Raw genomic sequence first — 23,967 nt, 5'->3', positions numbered from 1 at the left:
GACCATTGCTTCTTGTCCTGCCCTCAGGTGCTTTGGAGAATAGTTTGACTCCCTCTTCTTTGTGGCAACCCCTGAGATATTGGAACAAGGCTATCATGTCTCCCCTAGTACTTCTTTTCATTAAACTAGACATACCCAGTTCCTGCAACCGTTCTTCATGTTTTAGTCTCCAGTCCCCTAATCGTCTTTGTTGCTCTTCTCTGCACTCTTTCTAAAGTCTCCACATCTTTTTTACATTGTGGCGACCAAAACTGAATGCAGTATTCCAAGTGTGGCCTTACCAAGGCATTATAAAGTGGTATTAACACTTCACCTGATCTTGATTCTATCCCTCTGTTTATGCGAACTGTGTTGGCTTTTTTGGCAGCTGCTGCACACTGCTGGCTCATATTTAAAGGGTTGTCCACTAGGACTCCCAGATCCCTCTCTCAGTTACTACTATTGAGCAAGGCACAACCTATACTATACCTGTGCATTTTGTTTTTCTTGCCTAAATGTAGAACCTTACTCTTTTCACCATTGAATTTCATTTTATTATTCATCTTTATTGAACAGCACTGTGATTTTTAAAATGAAATATACGGTATAAACTCAATCATTTTTTAAATTCTTAAATAGAAGAATGATAGAAGTATAGTTATAGAAAATTAATACAAACACAAAACATTTTCCAAAAGGAGCTCCTTGATAACACACACACACACATCAGATTATTTGATATTGTTCCTGGATCTCCCAAGCCAAGAAAAATTAAAGTTTGTTGTAATCATAAACATGGATGCCAAAAATGGAAATTAGCCTCCTGCACATTCAGACTGTTAATATCCACTTTTCTGTAACCCCTCTAAGGTTTCAGTCATGGTGTCAGTAGAATGTCTGAAATGGTTGCCAGAAGTAACAATATATCTTGTTTAACCTTGGTCAAATAAATCAACTTGATATTCCTTCCTTTTACTTCTAAAAGTCTTAATTTTAGTTCAATCTAATATTGTCAGATTTGAGGATTTGATTTGTCTTAATTTCTTAATTACTCTCTTAATTTCTTCTTTGTCCCATTACACTTAATTCTTTAAAAATTTAGTTAAGTGTCTTGGTAAACCCAGCAGGAAAAAATTATATAGGTCACTCTCTTTTGGTTTATCATTTGTGACATACCTTTTGGACATAACATATCCATAGAAGCTAGCATCATTATTGACATTGTTGATACTGTAGCTACATTTTTCTGATTCTGTTTTTCAAAAGTCTCCTTATATATTTTCATCATTTGAACATTTTAAAGTTTTATAAATCTTTCCTCCACCTATAAATTTTAGCCTCCTCTAGTGTGCACTTTTGAAATTATGAATTGAATGTCTTTTAAAATTCTATGCTGTAGTGAGCAAAATCGCTTTTCCCATCGTTTCTTGGATTTCAAACCTGTAGAAAATCACTGTCCTGCAATCTCCTTGTGAAGAGCAGCCATCCAGAACACACACCAACAATTTCCTACCCTTTCCTTATCCAGAGAAGTTTGAAGGAACCAGACTACTCTCTAGTTCAGTGGTTCTCAACCTGTGGGTCGGGACCCCTTTGGAGGTCGAGTGACTCTTTCACAGGGGTCGTCTAAGACCATCAGAAAACATATTTTCAACAAAATAAGGAAAACATAAAATAATTTTATGGTTGGGGGTCATCACATGAGGAACTGTATTAAAGGGTCATGGCATTAGGAAGTTTGAGACCCATTGCTCTAGTTCCTTGGTCTTTGCTGCAATTAGCAGAATTCAGAGGTACTGAATTTTTTGAGTTTTTACGCAACTACATTTAGCATCTGAGCTGCAATCTAGTCTAAACCTGACAACTTTAATAACAATCATCCATGCTTTGATTACATCATGAATATACTTATAATCTACTAGTTCGTAGGCTATCCCTTGAAGAATACATTCTGGCTTCAATTGGTTCAAAATGTAGCAATGTGATATTGAATTAATTAACTATATTAACAGTTTAGCCATGATGCCATTCGTTTTAAAGAAATATAAACTGTTGCTTTTGATTTTTAAACCTTGAGATGACACATAGTCTAGTTGCCTAAAAATGTATGTCTCATTATGAGCCTATGGGTCATTAATAGCAATAGCACTTAAACATATACAGCTTTACAGCTCTCTCTAAGCCGTTTACAGAGTCCGCATTTTGCCTCCAACAATTTGGGTCCTCATTGGACCCACCTCAGAAGGATGGAAGGATGAGTCAACCTTGAACCTGGTGGGATTTGAACTTGCAGGCAGCAGAAATAGCCTGCAGTACTGCACTCTAACCACTTCGCCAGAGGCTCTTTAAAATACGCAGGAAATGCCTCTCTGTAGATGTCTGAGCTCCTGGGATCTAGAAGGCCCTTGTCAAGGATGCTGGAAAAGATCTACTCCTAGTTTGTTCCGAAGCTGTAAAAAATTCTCCATAGGACTAGAATTAGAACCCAGGGTCCTATTTGTTTGAAAAATGTTAGTAAGGGCTTTCAGCAATGATTTATATTTTATGTTCTTTTCGACAGATTGTCCTGGTAGTTTGTCCTGTTGGCTGTGCCAATAAAGAAACAAATAGCTTTTAAACAGAACACTATTAAAGGCATAGTAATATCAACAAGCAAAATCTCATAGCTAGTAGTCCAACAAAAATTGTGAACATGATTTCGAAGAATTGTAGTAATTACTAACTTTTGTGAATAATCAGTTTCTCTAATTTCCTTTTGGCAGCAGCCCTCTCAACAATCTTCTGGTCAATGGTATTTGCGGTTACAAAACGATATACAACCACCGGCTTTGTCTGACCAATTCTGTGACATCGGTCTTGTGCTTGAAGGTCAGACTGAGGGTTCTACAAAGAGAAAATATATGAATTTCATATTGAATGGCACATGAACATTAGATTTATCTTTTCATCTCCACGTAAAGAATTCTTCTTAGGAAAAAAACACTTCTGGCTTGTTAACCATTTGGGGAAAAGAGATGAGGACAACACAGTGTAATAACAACACACACCACACATCAAGGGAAGAGGCAGCCGTGCTTGTTAAGAAGATGCAGCTACTTTAAAGCATTTCTAATAGGCACTAAATGCATGCTTCCACATGCTTCAAATCACATGTCACCCATTGAATCTGAATCTTTATATAACCTTTATTAAGGTTTCTGAATACCATTATATACGCTTCTTGATCTTTAAAGCATGTCAAGAAAGATTTAGTACTTTCTGGTCTATTCTCAAATGCAACATTTTCAAGTGCTAGGTGGCCCCAAGTAATCTTCCAGAGGTATTTTTATTGGGTATTCTACCAGAGAAATATAGTAAAGAAGATTCATATTTGATTGTACAGATAATAACAGCACCTAGAATTGTATTTGCACAACATTTGAAAGCAGATAAAATCCCATCAGAATGGGAGGTAATAAAGAAGATATTAGACTGTGCAGAAATGAACAGATTGACATTGAGAATAAAGGGCAAAAAGGAATCAGTGTACTACAGGACATGGGGGCGATTTTACGATTGGCTTGAAAAAAGATATAAATAGAAAGAGAAAGGAACAAAACATGAAATGAAGATCTCAGACAACACATTATTAAATTAGGGGGAGGGAAAATAAGGAAATATTAAAATGTAAATATACAAGCGGAACAATGACATAAACTGAGCTAATATTAGAAATAAAATGTAAACAGAGAAAATTATTTGTATGAAAAGATAAAGTAGGGATTGCTGAAACGCCACCCCAGAATCTATCAAAGAAAGTAAATGAGCAAGGGCAAAAACGGAAAGGAGGGGGGATGAGGAGGGAAAAGAAGAAAGGGTAAAGCAGAGAAAGTAAGGGTGGGGAATTAAGAGTAGAAGAGAGGGTAAGAAAGAGAAGAAGGGAGGAGGAGAGGAGAAAGAGAGGGGAAGAAGAAAGAAGGAAGGAGAGGAGGAAGATAGAGAAGGGAGTTTGAGAAGGTGGAAGGAATAAGGTTGTTGCAAAATAAGATGGAGGCATGGGATGGCAAGAAAGTGACCCAAACTGTGTGTGTGTGTGTGTGTGTGTGTGTGTGTAAAAATGAGTATAGAGACTATGATGAATAGACAAATATTAAATTATACGAATGTATACTGTATCTATGAATGAATTTGAAAGGGAAAAATAAAATAAAATAAAAAGGAAACCTTCCATTCTGAAAGAGATCACAAGAGAGTTTAAAAGTATTTACGTATCTACATTTTTATTTAATTCCAAGGACCTCGTATGTTTGGTTAGAGATGTTAAAGGTGCTTTGGGGCCTCCTAGCTCAACACTGTTCATGCTTGATTACCATGGCAAACAGAAGTTTTTCCTGTTCTTACATGTGCTTAAAAACATTCTTGAAGAAATTACAGAAATGAATCTGGCATTTTCGGTACTTAAATCTTCTCCTTTGGCACCAAGCGTAGATTTTGTTGGCTGTTAAATTGCAGAAAGTGCAACACGAGTACCGTTAGGGATAGAGCAAACTTCCGTATGAAATTTTACAACTATGATAATGCCGTGAACTGAATTTTTGACACTGTACATATAGCTATGGATTCTCCCATACTAAGTGGCAACAGAAGAACTGAATTGTGCTAATTTTGTTATTCCTAATTATTTTGTCTGTTTTTGGAATGTGCTAAACTGAGACCTTTAATTAGGAGAATAAGAAAAATGTAATATTCTCCAGTTAAATTTTGAATTTAAGAGACCAAGTCTTGTTAGAAACATTACATTGCATCTATGGTTGATAGAATTTGGCATGCTTAAAGAAAAAGCTACAGAACTCTAAATGGCATATCACTACTGGTAGTCCTTGACTTATGACCACAACTGAACCCCTAAATTCTGTTGCTAAGTGAAAGAGTTAACTGAGTTTTGCCCCATTTTATAACTTTTCTTACCAAAGATGTTAAGTGAATCACTGCAGTTATTAAGTTCATAACATGGTTATTAAGTCAATCTGGCTTCCCCATTGACTTTGCTTTGGTCAGAAGGTCGCAAAAAGTGATCATACATGACCCCAGCACATTGCAACTATCATAAATGAGGGTCAGTTGCCAAGCATCTCAATTTTGTACATGGGACGATAAGGATGCTGAAATGATCATGTGAAAAAAATTGATGTGTCACTTTTTTCTGTGCTGTTGTAACTTCGAAGCCACCAAATGAACTGTTGTAAGCTGAGGACTACCTCTTCTTACATTTAATAATGATAACTATATAGCTATATTTTTCTATGTGTGCGCGCTTGCGTGTTTGCAAGTCAATGTTGACTCCTGGTAACTGCCTGGACTGGTCCCTGAAATTTTCTTGGCTAGGTTTTCTGACTTGGATTGTCAATGCCTTTTTTTAAGAGTGACTTGCCAGCTTACTAAATTACCCAGCTGGCTTTGTGCCTAAAGCAGGGTTCCCAATCTCTAGCTGGTGCATTAACTACTACACCAAACTGGCTCTCACTAATTTAATTCACATTTATCCTAAGACTGTACCAGATTTCATAGGCAGAGCTTAAATTCCAAGTGGATTCTAAAACTGTACTCTGGGGATGGAGTTGAATATATACTCCGTTGGGATCAGGATTTCTGTCAGAATACACAGTACTTACCCAGTCACTGTCATAAATGATGACTGTATCTGCTGCAGTCAGATTAATGCCAAGACCTCCAGCCCTTGTGCTCACCAGAAATATAAAAACTTCAGGGTCTGTATTAAAATTCCTCATCTATAAAAGGTAGAATATTGCCAAGTTTAACATAAAATAGGAAAATCAGTATGCTTGTGTCCTTAAAGGTAATAAACTGAAAGAAATCTCTAGCCATCTTTTTGCTTCAACTACAAAAAACTATAGGAAGAATTGTATTTTGACATGCTCCTAGATTTCACAATGTTTTTGGGGTTGAGAAGGTTAAGAACGTATGTTAAAAACAGTGGAAAATTTAGTAGTTTTAAAAAACTCCTAATAAATTTGAAAACTAAAAAAAAAAGGAGCCATCACAGGATACATTTTAAAAATCAAAACTAATAAATGAAAACTTATTAAATAAAAGGATGCAATTCAAAACTAATTTGAAATTATGCTCTTACACCTGCAATTATTCATGATAACCTACATTTTGAACTAAGCATGGCTGAGGAATTCTGGGAGCTGAGCTCCGCAGTTTAAAATTGCCTAGGTTGAAAAACACTGATCTAAATACTTTTTAATGTATTTTTCATCAAAAAAAAGTATGTTTCAAGACATAATCCACTAATCCACACTAATTTCCACACCACAATGCACACTAATTCCCAGCAATCCTATAGTAATAGACAGGGTGGATAAAAGTAGATTATTAAAAATAATCCAGATTTTTTTTATTTAAATCAGATTTTTTTAAATCAAATTTATTTTAATAAAATACTTTTGGAATAAAAATATATCTAAAGATAGTTTTCTATTTAAGATACATTAATAATTTGGTTTATTCATCATGAAATGGAGCTTATTTATGTAGCATGAGTAATATTCTGCAATATTTACATTTTTGGTAGACTCATTCAATGAATCCAAGCTCTGCAAGCTAAATAGGAAATCTTCATTTTGTTTGCAAATATGAACATTAAAGATTCTAACTACCAACAAGAATGAGCCCTTACATTTAAAGAGCACCTGTCATTTCAGATCCACCATGGCAGGGCCTGTTAGCGGGCATCCACTCACCTCCTGCCTGCCACAGCCATCACCTTGCTGTGCCATCAGCTTTCCCATTAAAGTGAATGGGACTGATGGTGAGTCAACAGCGGATCAGAGGAGGAGCTGCTGAGACGACAGTTGCTCTTTAAACATTAGGATTTAAATCAAGTTGATTTAAATCAAGCCTTTTTACTAGAGATTTAAACCATGATTTACCCTATTTTTCGGAGTTTAAGACGTACCTTTTTTCCTCAAAAAAGGGGCTGAAAATCTGGGTGCGTCTTATACATCGAATACAGCATTTTCTGCCTCCCGAAGCCCCGCCCCTTTCACTAAAATGGCCATGCATACCCTTATGGAGGCTTTCAGAGAGCTCCTGGGGGATGGGGAGGGCAGAAATAAGCAAAAAATGGGCTGTGTCCCCCCCGCCCCCCCGCAGCACTGTATAAGCCTCCATAACGCTATGCATGCAATTTTTTTTGACAAAAAACAGGCCCGTTTTCACGAAAGACGGGCCGTTTTTTGCTCGTTCTGCCCCCCTGGACACTCTGTAAGCCACCCTACAAGGCTATTCATTCCTTTTTTTAAAAAAAATGGCCTGTTTTCACGAAAAACGGGCCATTTTGGGGAGGTTTGCAGAGTGCAAAAACTTTTTTTCCTCCCTTTGGAAAGCTCAACTGATTGATAAGAATTACATTGATCAAGTGCTGTGCCAGCAGAAACAAAGTCTTAGGTGCTGCAGATTGTCAGTGATTTCCTTCTTCATCACATGGATAAATACACCTGGAAACATTTACCTACCTACCTACTCTCTCTCTCTCCCTACCTATTGTATTTCTCTCTCTCTCCCACTCTATCCCTCTACCTACCTACTTTTTTAAAAAAAATTGCCTCTTCAAAACCTTTGTGCGTCTTATACTCTGGTGCGTTTTATACTTAGAAAAATACAGTAAATCATGATTTAAATAAAATCCACCCTGATAATATACAACATTATTATGTCAAGAACATCTCTTCAAAATAGAATAACAGGACTGCAGTCTTCCCAATGATTTTTTGCAGAGGTTAAGTTGAAGCCAAGTGGCTTACTCCCACAGCTTGCTTTCTTAATAGATCTTAGAAAAATTAAGCAAATCAGATGAATGTTCCTGAGAAAAAGTCACCTACATTTTCTTCTCTGTCTATATAAGACATGCTTCCATCCAGACGACTAAACTGGTAATCTCTCAGATAGCAGTAGTCCATCAAAATATCCAACATTTGGGTCATTTGTGAAAACAGCACCACCTAAATTGAGGAAATATTCCTTAGTTAACTTATTTCAAGAGGTATGAATTTTTTTAAACTAAATTCAAAAGTAATTTATTTATCATTAAATTTATATTGCCACCTATTCGCTCATGGTGACTCAAGGCAGTTTACAGAATATAAAAAAACATCTAAAAACAGTAAAAATAATAAAAATCAAATAAATTAATGTAATAAAATCACCCCCCACCTCAGTGACAGTTGATCACACAAGCCATTTAATGGGCTCTGTCCTGCTCTGGGTTCCCCAGGCCTGCTGGCAGAACCAAGACTTCAGCGCCTTATGGAAGAGTATTAGAGTGGGGGCCATTCTAATCTCCAGGGGAGTGATGCTCCAATGAACATCAATTCAAAAGTAATACCTTGTGTCCTCTCTTTTTTAGTTCTGGTAACATGCGATCCAAGAGTAATGTTTTTCCAGAATTCTTCACTAGATCCTCATCCACCTTCATGAGTGGGGAAACAACAAAAAAAGCTACATTATGAATATAATATACATACTGTTTTTAACATGCTGCTTTTCCTGGTCTTTTGAAAGGAACATTTGTAAATATGGTCTCATTTCCTTTAACATCAGAAAATAGCAAAAAAGACAATCTAAGATTCCAGGAAAAGCTTCCTTAGCTTGATGGAAGTCTTTGCAGAATTTAAACGCAGAGTGGATCTATGGAAAGCCACAAAGCTGGATGGAACCAACGGAGGAGCTGGCACCTGGGTCTGGCAAAAGCTGGGAAATATGAAAATCGTTGAATAGCCTGCACACAGAGACACTCTGAACAAATGGGGCTGTCTGGTGGCTTCTGCTCTTTGCGATTGTGGCAACATGCAGACAACAACACTATATATAGCCACCCTTTGTGTTCCGATCATTGTACACTTGAGGACCTCACAATAGCGTAACAGAACACAATGTTGCTAGTTTCTGGGAAAGATCTGTTTAATTTGTATATATTTTATACAAATATATACAGTGGTGCTGTGGTTAGAGTGCAGTACTGCAGGCTAGTTCTGCAGATTGCCAGCTGCCTGCAATTTGGCAGTTCAAATCCCACCAGGCTCAAGGTTATCTTAGTCTTCCATCCTTCTGAGGGTAAAATGATTGTTGGGGGCAACAGGTTGACTCTGTAAGTCCGCTTAGAGGGCTGTAAAGAACTATGAAGCGGTATACAAGTGCTATTGCTATTTTAATCTTGTATTTTATATTTTAAATTTTAATTGTGATGTTTCTGACACGAATAAACAGATTCCAGAGATTCTAATTCTGGCAAATATATCTTTTTGGTTAATAAACAGAATACCTGATAATTGAAATAACAGCTAACAGAATTGATGTGGTCTACAAATATAAAGTATCCTGAATATTTATAATTGGACACACACTTCCACACATTTCCTTGTATTGATTCTTTGCCCATATTAATCATGATTTTTTTCATGTGGGGCTTAATATTTTCTCTTCCTGAATCATTGTACTTTCTCGTTTTTAATTATTATTTTTTGCTTCTTTCCTTTCCCACATTCACACTCCCAGAGAATGATCTCTCCCATTTGCAATCTCTCTTCAATCCTTACTAACAATGCTTGCAATTTTTATATTCCTTCCTTTGCCTTCTGCATGCATAAACAGGCTTATGCGTAAGCAGCTGCGTATTTTTCTACCTACCATTCACCATTTATTTATTCCTGGCCTCCCAAAGATCCATGACTTTTCTTGCACTCTCCTGTTCCCACCAATTTAAGTCACCTAACAAAGTATTTTGTTCCCTGGGTTGTATTCATTCAGAACGACCGTTGACTTACCTGAACGGTCCTTCTATGTGCGCTGCGAGGGGAATCCAAGCATGTGTTAACTTTGTCCATTAGCCTAGAGACTGAGTTACGTAATTGTTGACCACGCCTCCTGTGACTGGGGTAAATCTGTTTTGTACGAAGCCGTTCCAAGAGATGGAACAAATGTCATGGAATGCAATAGTTAAGAGGTAAGTAAACCAACGATTGGAACAGTAGGCAAAGATCAAATGGCCGGACCAGCCGAAGCCAAGGGTGGGTTTGAATTCCCCCTGCAGCGCATATAGAAGGACCGTTCAGGTAAGTCAACAGTCGTTCTCCTGTGCACTGCTTGGGGAATCCAAGCATGGGACATGCCAAAGCAATGAAGTCAAGGGCGGGAGCTAGACTGGTCAGGGGCCCTCGGTGAAGAACCCTCTGCAAGACTCGCCGCTCAAAGAAAGCCTCAGCCGAGGCATACATGTCAACTTTATAATGTCTGATAAAGGGCGACGGTGATGACCAGGTCGCCGCCCTGCAGATGTCTTCCACTGAGGCCTGTGTTGCCCAGGCCACCGTGGTAGCAGCACTCCTGGTGGAATGGGGAATGATACGTCTGGGAAGCGATCGGGATTGACTGTCGTAGGCAAGGGCGATACATGCTTTCAACCAGCGTCCGATGGTATGTGAGGACACCTTCTGCCCCATGGATGGCTGAAAGGACACGAACAGCGCTTCCGACCTTCTGAATGACGCAGTGCATTTCATATAATGACGGAGTGCCCTGTGAATGTCAAGGTGATGCCATCGCCGCTCCTGTGGATGTGAAGGCTGCGGGCTGAAATCTGGAAGAATGAGTTCTTGTGCTCTGTGGAACCAAGAGTTAATTTTTGGAAGGAACGCCGGGTCCAACTGTAGAACGACTCTGTTCGGATGGATGATGCAGAGGTCCTCATGGACCGACAGCACTGCCAGTTCCGACACCCTCCTAGCCGACGTAACTACTACCAAGAAGACAGTTTTAAGGGTCAACAATTGGAGACTGATCGTGTGGATGGGCTCAAATGGTGCAGCCGTGAGGGCCCTGAGCACCAGAGACAAGTCCCAGGTAGGGCAGCGATGCACGACCAGCGGCCTGAGGTTCGATGCGCCTTTCAAGAATCATTGGACCCTGGGGTGTTGTGCCAGGGAACGGCCCTGCCAGCTGCCAATCAGTTGATAGAGCCGCAATTTGGCGGCGGAGGGTGTTGGGTGTTAGTCCCCTTGTCCATGCCCATTTGCAAGAAGTCCAATACCTGTGGTACGGATGTCTTGATCAGGTCAAGGCCGGCTGTCCAACACCATCTGCAGAAGGCCTGCCAGATAGCCTCATACATGTGAGTAGTGAACAGGCTCCACGCTGCCTGGATTGTGTCAATGTGTTGTCGAGTCAAGATAGCCCACTCACGTGCCACACGGCTAACTGTAGCAGTTGGGGGTTCGGATGAATGAGAGCTCCCTGGGAGAGGTGTATCCGATCGTCCGGTATTCTCCCGGGGCGTGAGGCGGACAGATGGACGAGGTTGGCATACCAGGGGCGGTGTGACCACATTGGAGCGATCAGGAGGACATCCACCCATTCCGCCAGGATTTTCTGAATAACAAGTGGAATGATTGGTAGAGGCGGAAATGTGTAAAGAAGGCCTTCTGGCCATGAGCTGCAAAGCGCATCGGTGCCCTCTGCTCCTGGTGTAAAACCTCGGCAGTTGCGAGTTGTGAGGCTGCGCGAAGAGGTCCATTTCGGGCCGGCCTAACCCGTGACACAGTTCCTGGAACAGGGCCGGATGGAGACGCCACTCCACCTGATCCACTGTGGCCCTGCTCAGCCAATTCGCCTATGTGTTGGCTGTACCCGATATGTGCCCCACTCGAATTGATAGTAAGCAGCTCTCCGCCTAATGGTGAAGTCTCTCCGCTTTCAACATCAAGGACCTGGACTGCGTGTCTCCTTGGCGGTTGACATGAGCCTTGGAGGCCACGTTGTCAGTGAGGACTAACACATGATCGGACATCACCAGGTCCCGAAATTTGGGGAGGGCTAGCCGGACGGCCTGAAGCTCCAGCCAGTTGATGCTGTTCTGGAGTTCTTGGGCAGTTCAGCGTCCCTGTGCCACCAGGTCCAAGGCGTGAGCTCCCCAGCCGAATAGGCTCGCATCCGTTGTTACTACGATGCGGTGTGGCTCCTTGAAGGGGCATCCCTTGAGTAGTTTGGATGATGTCCACTATCGTAGCGATCGTAGCACCTTGAGTGGCAAGGTAACCTTGGTCTGCGAGTGGCTGGTGTGGGCCCTCTGGAAAGGGAGCAGGAACTACTGAAGCAGGTGCACATGGAATCGTGCCCAGGGAACTATGTCTATGCATGATACCATTTTCCCGAGAAGTTGGGAAAGAACTGCTAACGTTAACGACCTCCGATGTAGCACTTGACTCACCAGGGTGTGCAGGCTCTGATGTCTCTCCTGCGATAATGATACCTCGCACAAAACTGAGTTGATAAGAGTCCCAAGGTGCAATAAGGACCTTGTCGGGTTCAGAAAGTTCAGGACGAATGCATGACACTGTAAGAGTGTCAATTGTGACTTGTAGGTCCCGGTATGCCTGGACCCGGGATGATGACAGGATCAAGATGTCATCTAAATAGCAATTGACTCTTATGGGCGTCGATCGAAGAGATGCGGCTATTACCGCCAGCAACTTTGTGAAGGTTTGCAGGGCCGAAGGCCGAATGGTAATGCCCGGTACTGGAAATGGCGTCCGGCAAAGTGGAATCTTGGGAACCTTCGGTGTGCCAGATGTATCGGCACATGGAGGTATGCCTCCTTGATGTCGACAGAGGTCATCAGGTCACCTTGGCGAATGCAAGTCAGGATGCTTTTTAGAGATTGCATCTTGAACCTCTGATACCTGAGGTACAAGTTAAACCGTATCAACTCTAGGATGGCCCGCCATCCTCCCAAGCTTTTGGGGACTAGGAATAGTATCGAATAGAAGCCTAGAGGTTCTTGCCCCGTGGTACACTTTCTATGGCATTGATTGACAACAGATGTTGGATCTCGGTTTCCATCAGACACTGTTTTATTTGACACCTGGTTACAGGGCACCTGATGAAATGCCTCGGAGGGATGGTGAGAAATTCTAGAGTGAGGCCCTGCCTCATGGTCTGGATGGCCCAGGCTTCGGAGGTGGTTTCTGCCCACTGGTGGACGAAGGCTGTTAGGCATCCCCCAATGGGCTCCACCCCATGTGAGTCACCGGTATCTACGAAAGGACCGGTTGTTGGCACCACAAAATGGCCACTGCGCCTGGGGCTGCTGCTGGTTCTGCTGCCGGCCCCTATCTCTGATCCCGGAACGGTCCTAGGCCCTATCCTGAGCTTGTGTATAGGACCTGTTGTACTGGGAGTTATATGGGGCAGTAGTGTACCCCGAATCCCCAGCCTGAAATGGCTGCCTTCTATTGTAGGGCTGTTGTCTCCTGTCTGTACGTCTTCTGGTTGATGGGAGGACCTTACGTTTGTCCCTTGTCTCAATTAAGATAGGGTCTAAAGCCGCGCCAAAAAGCAAACCACCTTTGAATGGGGTGGAGGCCAGGCACCATTTGAAACGTAGATCTGCCTGCCAATGGCAGAGCCAGAGAAGTTGACGGGAGGCAATATTGGAAACTACCGCTCGAGACACAAATTTGGCCGCGTTGAGGGTAGCATCAGAGGAAAACTCTAGCGCTGCCACCAGTTTGTTGATGTCTTGGTGGAGATGCATATCATCAGGAGCAAGCCTGGCCTGTAATTGCCTGAGCCACACTAGCGAACTCCTGTTGAAGAACAAGGCTGCTGTGGCAGCCCGCAAAGTCCAGGCAGCTGCCTGGTGCATTTTGCGAATGACCAGTTTGGCCTTACAGTCCTCAGCCTTGAGACCTTCCAAAATTTCGGATGGGATCAAGGCTGGAGAGGCCAAAGCCGCAACTGGAGGGTCCACCGTAGGGAATTAGAGAATCCCATCCAGTTCAGGGGTGGAGGTGTAGACCTTCTTGTCCCCACTGCTAGGTGGGGGAACAGCGGTTGGTTGGGCCCATAGTTTTTAAACAATGTCTGAAACAGTTTTGGAAAGGGAATGGCATCCTGTTCCTGTACTTGCTCAACGAACAAGTGCTCTGTGGGATCAAGTCCTACCACGGTACTAGCTTCGTTGCTTTGGCCTTATATAGAAGAGATTTAAATAAAGCAGGCCGGAACAAGCCGGAAAATGCCTGCTTGTCCTGCACTAGGCCCTTGTCTTGAGTTCCAGGTCTGCCATCCCTTCCTCTTCACCTAACACCGGGGCAGAGAACGGTGAACCGACTCACATCCGTGGCAGCTAGCTGCTGCAATTCTTCCAATGCGCTGGTCCCGCCTGGCCGCGAGAGCCTTAAGGGGAACCACTCTTAACCAACGAGAACAAGTCTAGCCCAGCGTGATTGCTGCTCGTTGAAACGAGCAGGCAATGCGGCTCATGCTTGCTTGAATCACAATTCAGTCCAAATGCACGAAATAAAACCAGACCAAAGAAATCCAGAAAGAACAACTAATTGAATAAGAATAATAAGGAATAAATAAAAAGAAATAGGAAGTAATTTCTCTAATGTCCTAGAAGAGAAATTTTTTACGTCTCTTTAGGTTGGACTGAGTTAAAAAACTGGATTACCCCAGTCAGAGGAGGCGTGGTCAACAATTACATAACTCAGTCTCTAGGCTAATGGACAAAGTTAACCCATGCTTGGATTCCCCAAGCAGTGCACAGGAGAATATTGCATAATTTACCAAGCCTCATCTCTACCTTTTTTTTTTCATTGTACCATTCACTAGAGCAGAGATGTCAAACTCTTATTTTATTGAGGGCTGCATCAGGATTGTGTTTGACCTCGGCAGGGGAAGGAGATTGCCTATGGTGGCCTGAGCGCTGTGCTAGTGAAAAAGGGGTTCCCAAGCTCCATTTCTGGCTGCCTCCTGCAACCCTCTGCCAGCAAAAACAGAGCTTGGGAGGGCGGCCCTCCCGAGCTCTGTTTTCGTTGGCAGTAGTACAGTGGGCCAGTCCTTCATGGTTTCCAGGGAAGCCCCCTGGGCCAGATCTAAGTAACCCCCGGGCTGGATCTGGCCCCCGGGCCTTGAGTTTGACACCACTGCATACAGCATAACATATCATCAACCTATGAATTCTTGTTTTCATATGAACTCCCAAAAACCTAGACCCGTGCTTTTCAATCTTGTCACAAATCGTACCACTTTTAGGACATGGCAATAATAGTGTCAAAAACCTGATGACAAAAAAAAAGTGATAAAGTATAGATAGTCCTTGACTTACAACAGTTCGCTTAGTGCAAAGAACCGAAAAAAGGACTTATGATCATTTTTCACACTTGTGACTGCAGCAGCATCACATGATTTACATTCAGATGCTTGGCAACTGATTCATATTTATGATGGTTGCAGTGTTTCAGGGTTATGTGATCATTTTTTGTAACCTTCTGACAAGCAAAGTCATTGGGGAAACTAAATTCACTTAACTATCGTGTTACTAATTTAACAACTGCAGTGATTCACTTAACAAATGTGGCAAAAAAAAGTCGTAAAATGGGACAAAACTCATTTAAGAAATTTCTCACTTAGCAACATCAATTTTGGACTCAATTGTGGTCATAGGTTGAGGACTATCTGTACACACCATTACTGCTCTTTTTTTAAATTATATATTTATTTTTTTATTTTCAAAACAAACACAACACATAAAATCTTCCTTTTTTGCATATCAGTTGGTTACAAAAGGCTTTCGTGCATCTCTTCCAGTCATCAAGCATAATTCATATTAACTCAAGTGTTTTAACTCAGATATTTATACGTTACCATCATCGTACTCCTTTAATTTGACTATAATTGTTTAAATGTCAATCATAAAATATACCAAAATTTAATACATAACCACATACTAGCATTTCATTTACTATTTCTAAAATCATCCAATAACACTAAATCTTTACATCTTATTCTAGCTAAACATCCATAATAAAGGTTCTACATTTAGGCAACAAAAACGGAATGCACAGGTACAGTATAGGTGATACCTTACTCAGTAGTAGTAACTGTGAAAGGGATCTTGGAGTCCTAGTGGACAACCATTTAAATATGAGCCAGCAGTGTGCAGCAGCTGCCAAAAAAGCCAACACAGTTCTAGGCTGCATCAACAGAGGGATAGAATCAAGATCACGTGAAGTGTTAATACCACTTTATAATGCCTTGGTAAGGCCACACTTGGAATACTGCATTCAGTTCTGGTCGCCACGATGTAAAAAAGATGTGGAGACTCTAGAAAGAGTGCAGAGAAGAGCAACAAAGATGATTAGGGGACTGGAGACTAAAACATATGAAGAACGGTTGCAGGAACTGGGTATGTTTAGCTTAAGAGAAAGAAGGACTAGGGGAGACATGATAGCATTATTCCAATATCTCAGAGGTTGCCACAAAGAAGAGGGAGTCAAACTATTCTCCAAAGCACCTGAGGGTAGAACAAGAAGCAATGGGTGGAAACTAATCAAGGAGAGAAGCAACTTAGAACTGAGGAGAAATTTCCTGACAGTGAGAACAATTAATCAGTGGAACAGCTTGCCTCCAGAAGTTGTGAATGCCCCAACACTGGAAGTCTTTAAGAAGATGTTGGATAGCTATTTGTCTGAAACGGTATAGGGTTTCCTGCCTAGGCAGGGGGTTGGACTAGAAGACCTCCAAGGTCCCTTCCAACTCTACTATTGTATTGTATTGTATATTCAATAACAAAATTTTCTAATCCTTCTTTCCAAATCATTATTTGCAATTTACATTCAATTTCCTTATGTTGTACCCATGCCTATATATACCTTGTTATCATTATCTCTCCTTTATTTAACGATATCGTCTATCATATTTCCCCCCTAATATTCAAAACTTAACTATATCTAACTTAGTTCTTTTGTTTATTTATTTATTAATCTTTATATATAAAATCCAAGAGGGTTTCTAATCTTCCTTTCATGGGTACCATTCAATATTCATATCCCATTATTTCTTATCATGACACTACACATAGTATACATTATCGTTATCAATTATTTGTTTAACTATATCTATTATCACTAAATTTCACTAAGTTTAGCTAGTTTTAAGTTATATTCTTCCATCTATCAACCTGTATCTTTCCAGTAACAAGACAATCTCATATCTTCTGCTGTTTGTGGTATCAATCCTCTCATCTTCTCTTTAATCAACTTTGTATGGACTCCTCTTAGCAGCTCTTTGTTTATACCAGTGGTAGTCAACCTGGTCCCTACCGCCCACTAGTGCACGTTCCAGCTTTCATGGTGGGCGGTAGGGGCTTGCTGTAACTCTGCTTTATAAATTTTATAAAGTAGTTACTTCCCTACTTTATAAATCACCATTACTGTGGAACCAATGGGCGGTTAGAAAATTTTACTACTAACAGAGATACAAAAGTGGACGGGAGGTATAAAAAGGTTGACTACCCATAGTTTATACAGTCTCCCTTGTAATTTCGATGCCATTCTTCTGTTTCCTCAATCAGCTTATCTATAATTATCAGTATTGTTATCAAAACTATTGCTGAAAAAATTTCTCTCTTTGGGTCCATAAATTCTTTTATTTTTTCTTCTTCTGTATCTTGCCATCTGGAGTAAGTTTCCCCTCCATTTAATTCCTCTTTCAATATTCCACTCTTTCCATTTTCAGACGAACCCATTACCATAAATATCAGCAGTTTTAGTTCCTTTATATTCATTTTCCTCTTCGTTTTTTTGAATTTTAACTGCCACTTTCTCCATTTGATGAACATCTTCAACTTCCCCATCATATTTTGCTGTTAAATGGACTAAATCATCCAACTTCTTCTCAATCCTCTCGCGTGTATTTGATAGTTTCTGTATTTCTGAAAATATCTTTTGCAGACTTAAAGCCTCTTTCTCCTGCTGTGATAGCGCCATTGTTTTCAACTATGTAAACACTGTTATTCTAATTTAGTAGGTTTTAATCACCTCTCTCTGGTTAGAAATATCTCAAAGGAACACCTGTTTCTTATCACTCTCTGTAAACAAGCAATAAGACCTTGAGGTACCAGCCAAGATAATCCGTGAAAAAAAGTAAAGGTGTTTTGTTTTCATTACACAAAGCCTAACTTCCGCAGTGTTAGCCACAATGCCGCAATTTTTTTCCTTTTTAAAAAGAAAATGTCTTTTTTGTATTTCAAGTTGAAGAGAAAGTCCAATTCTTAAATGTTAGAAAAACATCCACAGTAATGACAGATGAGGTTACAGAGAGTAATGAAAAAAAGAAAATAGAAGAAAGCTTAGTCCGTTCATTTTAAAGGTCTTACATAAATTCTGTCCGTGAAGATCGCATTGAAAATAAAGATAACCCCCTGTCAAAAACCCTTCCAAATTTAATTCCGCCGCTTATTTCTTCTCCAATTTAAATTTTGTTAAAGTTTTTTATAGGCAGTCACTCTTAAAACTATAAAATTTCCTCACCAGCTAGAAACACTTTATCTTTCCATATTCTCCCGTTTTGGACCTGCCCCGACTTTGTCAGCCAAATGGCTGGATTTTTTGTCACCGGCTTGACGACTTTCTCTTGGATCGATCAGAGACTTAGTGATGTCCCTGAGATCAGCAAGACATATTCTTCCTGTTCACCGTCTCTGCGGGACAGTTTAGGTCCATTTGGACCACCCAGTGGCAAAAGTGTCAACTGCGATCTCAGAGCATTGAAAGCACATTTTGTATCGTCACGACTTCGGCCCCACCTCCCACCATTACCGCTCTTTTAACGGGAAGCTTGTGCCTGTTTCTCTGACATTAATCTTTGCACTCGGGGCTGGAGAGGGCTTACTGATAGAATTAAGTCAGATTCCAGCTGAAGACAATTCCAAACAGAGAAACGTGGAAATAGTGAAGTAAAAGAATTGCTCAAACAAATTTCTTGCCCATTATTTACAAAATCACAGCTTAATGAAGCAACACACACACACACCTGCTCATACTTGCACAACAGACCGATCACTAAACCATTCATATATTACTGCAGGCTAAAACATGACTGGACCTTGAAACTACCAGCAGGTTTTACTATACTTTGCTTTAAAATCCCGAACAATCTCTTGTTTTCTCTTGTGGTCAGGGAATAATGGAAGTGCCAACTTCAAAACGAACATGGCAGGGGCCATTTTCCTATTCCACAGTGTGGGGAAAGCAGAAGGAGGATGGAATGCTTTGCTAGACACAACACAAAGCTTTCTCATGAGAATCAAGGTCATCTCCACAGGTGACGGATAACATCGGGCAGGAATGCCTGGAGAACCTGCTGATTAACCTAACTGGCCAACTTGACCTGTGACAATTGGGGAAGGAGTTATTTCTTATTTTAATTATACTGAAACTGCAAGTAAGATTTAGAGTTAGTTTTACATTTGAAAGTGCCAATATGATGTACCCAATAAAGAAGTCCTCTGAGGAAGATTTCAATCTGAGTTTGGATTTGCTTGGGTTTGTTAGTCAGAAGCTTGATAGGAAACTCAGCAAATTGCAGCAACTCCTCAGAACCCAGTAGAGTAAAAGAAGAGGGAGCCCATAAAGAACTGCAGCAACTCTGCAACATTTTCCTGACCATCCCTTCAAAAGGAAACTTTTGAAAGCGGGCTCAAGAAGCAGGTTGCAACAGGGTGGCGGTGATGGAGTTTCTGGGTTTTTTAAAAAATCACCCTTAGAAGGATGCAAATTGTTTTTTGTGCTGGACAGCCTCCCCAGAATTCAAACTATCTTCTCCTTTTCCAGTACCAATGTGCAATATCTCGTTTATGGCTTGAGTTGCGAAAGGCGACACATGCAACCATCATAAATGTGAGTCAGTTGCCAAGCACCTGAATCTTGATCATGTGACCCAGGGGATGCTGCAACAGTTCTAAGTGTGAAAAACAGTAATAAGTCAAATATGTTCATTGCTGTTGTAACTTTGAACGATCACTAAAGGAACTGTTTAAGTCAAGGACTACCTGTATAAGCAAGCCAGGATCTTTAGCCTAAAGACTACCTTGCAAACCAACATAATGTTGCCCATATCCCATCACTTAGCCGGTATATACAGAATATTTAAACCCTACTTCTTTTCGCCAGCCAACAGCTTAACAATTGACTAAAGCTGTATGCTATTTTTCAACCAACACTGTCAAAATAGGTCTAAACTAGACCCACAGCTTTATGTCTACTTGAAGAAATAGTAACGGTTTACCTTAAATTGCTGTGTGACAGAGTCCAGCGGATATTCAATAAGATATGGATGGTTGCAACACTTCCTCAGCAGCATCATAATGTTCTGCAACTTAAGGTTGATTTCTGAATCCAAAGGCATATCTACTGCAATCACTGGCCTTGCAAATGAAAGCAAGTTGAAGTAAAGCTACAAGTAAAATCTATTAAAGATGTCAGTACAGTACTTCCCTTCAAGAGCTATTTCATCCACTTATTCTGCTTGTGCTGATTAATCTACAGCAGGTGTCAAACTCAAGGCCCGGGGGCCAGATCCAGCCTGCAAGGTGCTTATATCTGGCTCATGTAAACAGCGAAGGACTGGCCCGCAGTGCCTCTGTCAGAGAAAATGAGGATTGCATGCAGCCCTCGTGAGCTGTGTTTTACTGGCAGAGGGTTGCAGGAGGCCATTCAAGTTGAAAATGGAGCTTGGAGCCCTGACTTGCATTTTTGCAGGCAGAAAGTTGCCGGAGGCCATCCCAGCCGAAAACAGAGCTCAGGAGCCGGTTTTGGCTGACAGAGTGCTCAGGCTACCACAGGTACCTCCCAACACAAGTCATGTTGTCATGTTGACCATGCCCCCCCTGAGGTCAAACACAACCCTGATGCGGCTCTCAATGAAATTGAGTTTGACACCCCTGATCTATAGCTAAGTAGAACATTAATACAATTAAGAATTACATTTAGGTTTATTATGAATTTATTTCTCCATGTTATTTGGCTGATAAAACATTTTGCAAATAATCCAAACAAACTGTAGATTAAATACCTCTCTTTTTCAGCTTCTTCTTGTGTTTTATTGATCAGTTCTTCCAGCGCATCAGGAAATTCATTTTCTCTGAGCTCACGATAATTAACTATTTTCCGACTGCGTCGCTTTGGCCGGCCTGTAGAAGTCAGCTCCACAACTTCTTCCTATTAAATGGAAAAACTCATTTATAGAAGTGTGTTCCTTGAGCAATGATCAGTGCATTTATACCTACGGGTCATTCACATGGACTGGTACATTTTCCTTTGTACTCCTCAGTGGATGCCATCTCTGCTTGTTTATTCCTCACAATTCAGCTGAGTGACAGAGCAGTGAAAAACAATGGGCCCAACCAACCGCTGTTCCCACACCTTAAATAAGTGACCACTCAAATACTAGTTCTTGTTTAATGTTTCTGGGACTCACATTCATGAAAAAGGGAAAAACTAAAAACTGTGAAGAGGAAGAGTTGGAAATGACTAAAACATGGTCTACCATAGAATAATCAACACTATTGGAATGTCCAGTGCTCATCAATGAAAATAAGACTGTAAGACTCTGGAAGAGAAACATATATGGTAAAGGATGACTTTTGTTTCCATTAGAAACAAAACTTCTACAGCTTGTAATTATAACAAAACAGTGGAGACAACCTATACAGAGATAGAAATCCAAGTCTGGAGATCCTGTTTTTCCAATATTTCCAAATATTTATCCAAGATAAATATTTACTGCCCCGAAGATGCCTGAGTTTTGCAAAGAGACTGCCAGGTTACCTATATTTTTGAAGTAGAGAGAGTTTCTTAAGGGGCAGGGGGACCAGTTAGGGGAAGAACACTTATTCCCAAGAGATTGATTCTTCTATAACAGTAACGATGGACCTTTTTGGCACTGAGTGCTGATAAGGGGGCGCATGCAGGTGGCAATGAGTGCTGAAAAGGGAGCACTTCACGTGTGTGCACTCGTCTGGGCTGCAACCAGGAAGAGGAGTTGCCCAAGGGGCATGTGCGTGTTGGAAAATGTACTTCCGGTCACCGATTCACACTGATCAGTTGGCTGGCGTGCATGCTTACGCTGGAAAATGGACCAGCTCTTCCGGTTTCCAGCACTGCCACATGCACAAAGGCCAGCTGATCAGCGCGTGCGCATGTGCGCTAGAAACCCTGAGGAGGAATGAGCAACACCACACATGCCAGGTGACATGGCTCTGTGTGCCACTTCAGGCATGTGTGCCATAGGTTCACCATCACAGCTCAATAACAATAAATACAATGGCCATATCAGCAGTGGCTTCAAAGACTTGGGCATTAAGACTGAAACCAAAACAATAAATACTAAAACGTATATGTTCTGACAGGGGAATATGAATTTGCAAAAAGTACAACAAAAAAAGCTATTCCACTCATAACAAAAGAATGCCAGAGACCAGTCTCTGAAGCTTTCTCAGCCTGACAAAATATTCTTCCCTCAACTAAGACTGTAATATCTTCAGATTGAATGTTCACAGGATGTATCAACCTCTTCTCCAAAAACTAGGCTTAAACATGTGTGCAGAATTGTGATTGATAATCAAGACCTGTTATCCATCATTCCAGAGATCCCAAAATAATTATTCTGAATTACAGGAAAACAAATTCTGAATGTTAAGAATAAAGTTCTACCACTAAGACTCATTAGATACTCTCATAAATTACTGAGAGAAGTGATGGCTTTCTTGCCCTAGATGTGTTCAGAGGAAATCTGGAAAGTCACCTTTTAATCTGGAATTTTATATTGGGCAGATTAACTTTAGTGGTTCAAATTAAAGTTGCACAAATCTATGGTGATCCAAATTGTTTATTAGCGGGCAATTATATTGATGGAAAAATTGGTACTTGGCTTCATCACCCTATTATAATTGTGGAATAATGACTGGAAAAGATTGAAGCTATTTGTTAATTGACGTGTATTTGAGATGAAATGATAGACTAAGAAAGATTAATTGGACATTTCCTTATGAGGAAAAATGATCAGAGAACCAAGAATAACTTCAGAGAGATTTGAGAAGAGAAGCAGCTCTTTTTTATATGTATTATTGAGTTTTCCTCCATCTTCCGGTTTTCCTTCCTGAAACTGGGTAAGTGTTGCATCCCTTCCATAAAAAAAGTTTTCCTCCATCTTCTGCACATGCTTTTCATGTTTTGATCCTCAGATGCTGATGTTACATCATTCTCCGTTAAATTTCAACCTGTTTTGTCCCGTTTAAGCCTGTCTAAGCCTTTGAATCTTTTCTAAAGTGTTGTGCCATCTGCATGTCTGTTTGGTGAACTCTGGCAATATGGGAAGGACTAGAACAGCGATGGTGAACCTTTTTTGGCTCGCGTGCCACAGGTGGGGGGAGCACAGGGGGGTCATGTGCGGGCATGTCGCACCCATAATGCAACTCGCGACCCCCCCAGTGCGCATGCGTGCACAACACGCGACCCCCCCCATTTTTACATGCTTTTTTCGCCCTCCCCAGGCTCCAGAGGCTTTATAGGAGTCTGGGGAGGGCAAAAAAGAGCCTTCCCCGCCCCCCCCGGAGGCCCTCCGGAGGCTTCAGGGACCGTCCGAAGGCTTCCCTGAAGCCTTCGGAACGCTTAAAACGACCCTCCGAGCAACCTGGAAGTCACTTCCGGTTTGCTCGGAGGGTGGTTTTAAGCATTCCGAAGGCTTCAGGGAAGCCTCCGGACGGTCCCTGAAGCCTCCGGGGGGGGAGGGGGGAGGCTCTTTTCGCCCTCCCCAGGCTCCTATAAAGCCTCTGGAGCCTGAGGAAGGCGAAAAATAGCTTTTAAAAAGGTGAACTCAGCTGGCCAGCGCGCCCATGCGCACTGGCCAGCTGACAGGGCAGCGCCTCGCGTGCCCTGCCAAATGGCTCCACGTGCCACTTGTGGCACGCGTGCCATAGGTTCGCCATCACTGGACTAGAAGCTAATTTCTTAAGCTAAAGAGGACACAGCGACTCAGTGGCTAAGATACTGAGCTTGTTGATCAGGTCGGCAGTTCGAATTCCTAGAGCTGCATAATGGAGTGTGATCCCGTTACTTGTCCCAGCTTCTGCCAACCTAGCAGTTC

General features: G+C 41.4%; 1 protein-coding gene across 1 annotated transcript in view; it reads right to left on the bottom strand.

The window, feature by feature from the left end:
- HELLS (helicase, lymphoid specific) overlaps positions 1–23,967 on the bottom strand; it is a 50,352-nt gene that overhangs the window by 6,785 nt on the left and 19,600 nt on the right. Inside the window, exons 14-19 of the mRNA XM_081954022.1 lie at positions 20,896–21,041; positions 20,110–20,248; positions 8,369–8,452; positions 7,866–7,985; positions 5,631–5,747; positions 2,703–2,862 (exon numbers count right to left, since the gene is read on the bottom strand). Of these exons, the coding sequence (XP_081810148.1) occupies positions 2,703–2,862; positions 5,631–5,747; positions 7,866–7,985; positions 8,369–8,452; positions 20,110–20,248; positions 20,896–21,041 (766 nt within the window). The remainder of the gene's footprint in view (positions 1–2,702; positions 2,863–5,630; positions 5,748–7,865; positions 7,986–8,368; positions 8,453–20,109; positions 20,249–20,895; positions 21,042–23,967) is intronic.

The sequence above is a fragment of the Natrix helvetica genome, assembly GCF_964273705.1.
Source record: "Natrix helvetica genome assembly, chromosome: 5".
Taxonomy (NCBI): Eukaryota; Metazoa; Chordata; class Lepidosauria; order Squamata; family Natricidae; genus Natrix; species Natrix helvetica.
Note: the sequence above shows the minus strand (reverse complement) of the source record. Positions and strands in the feature narration are given on the sequence as shown.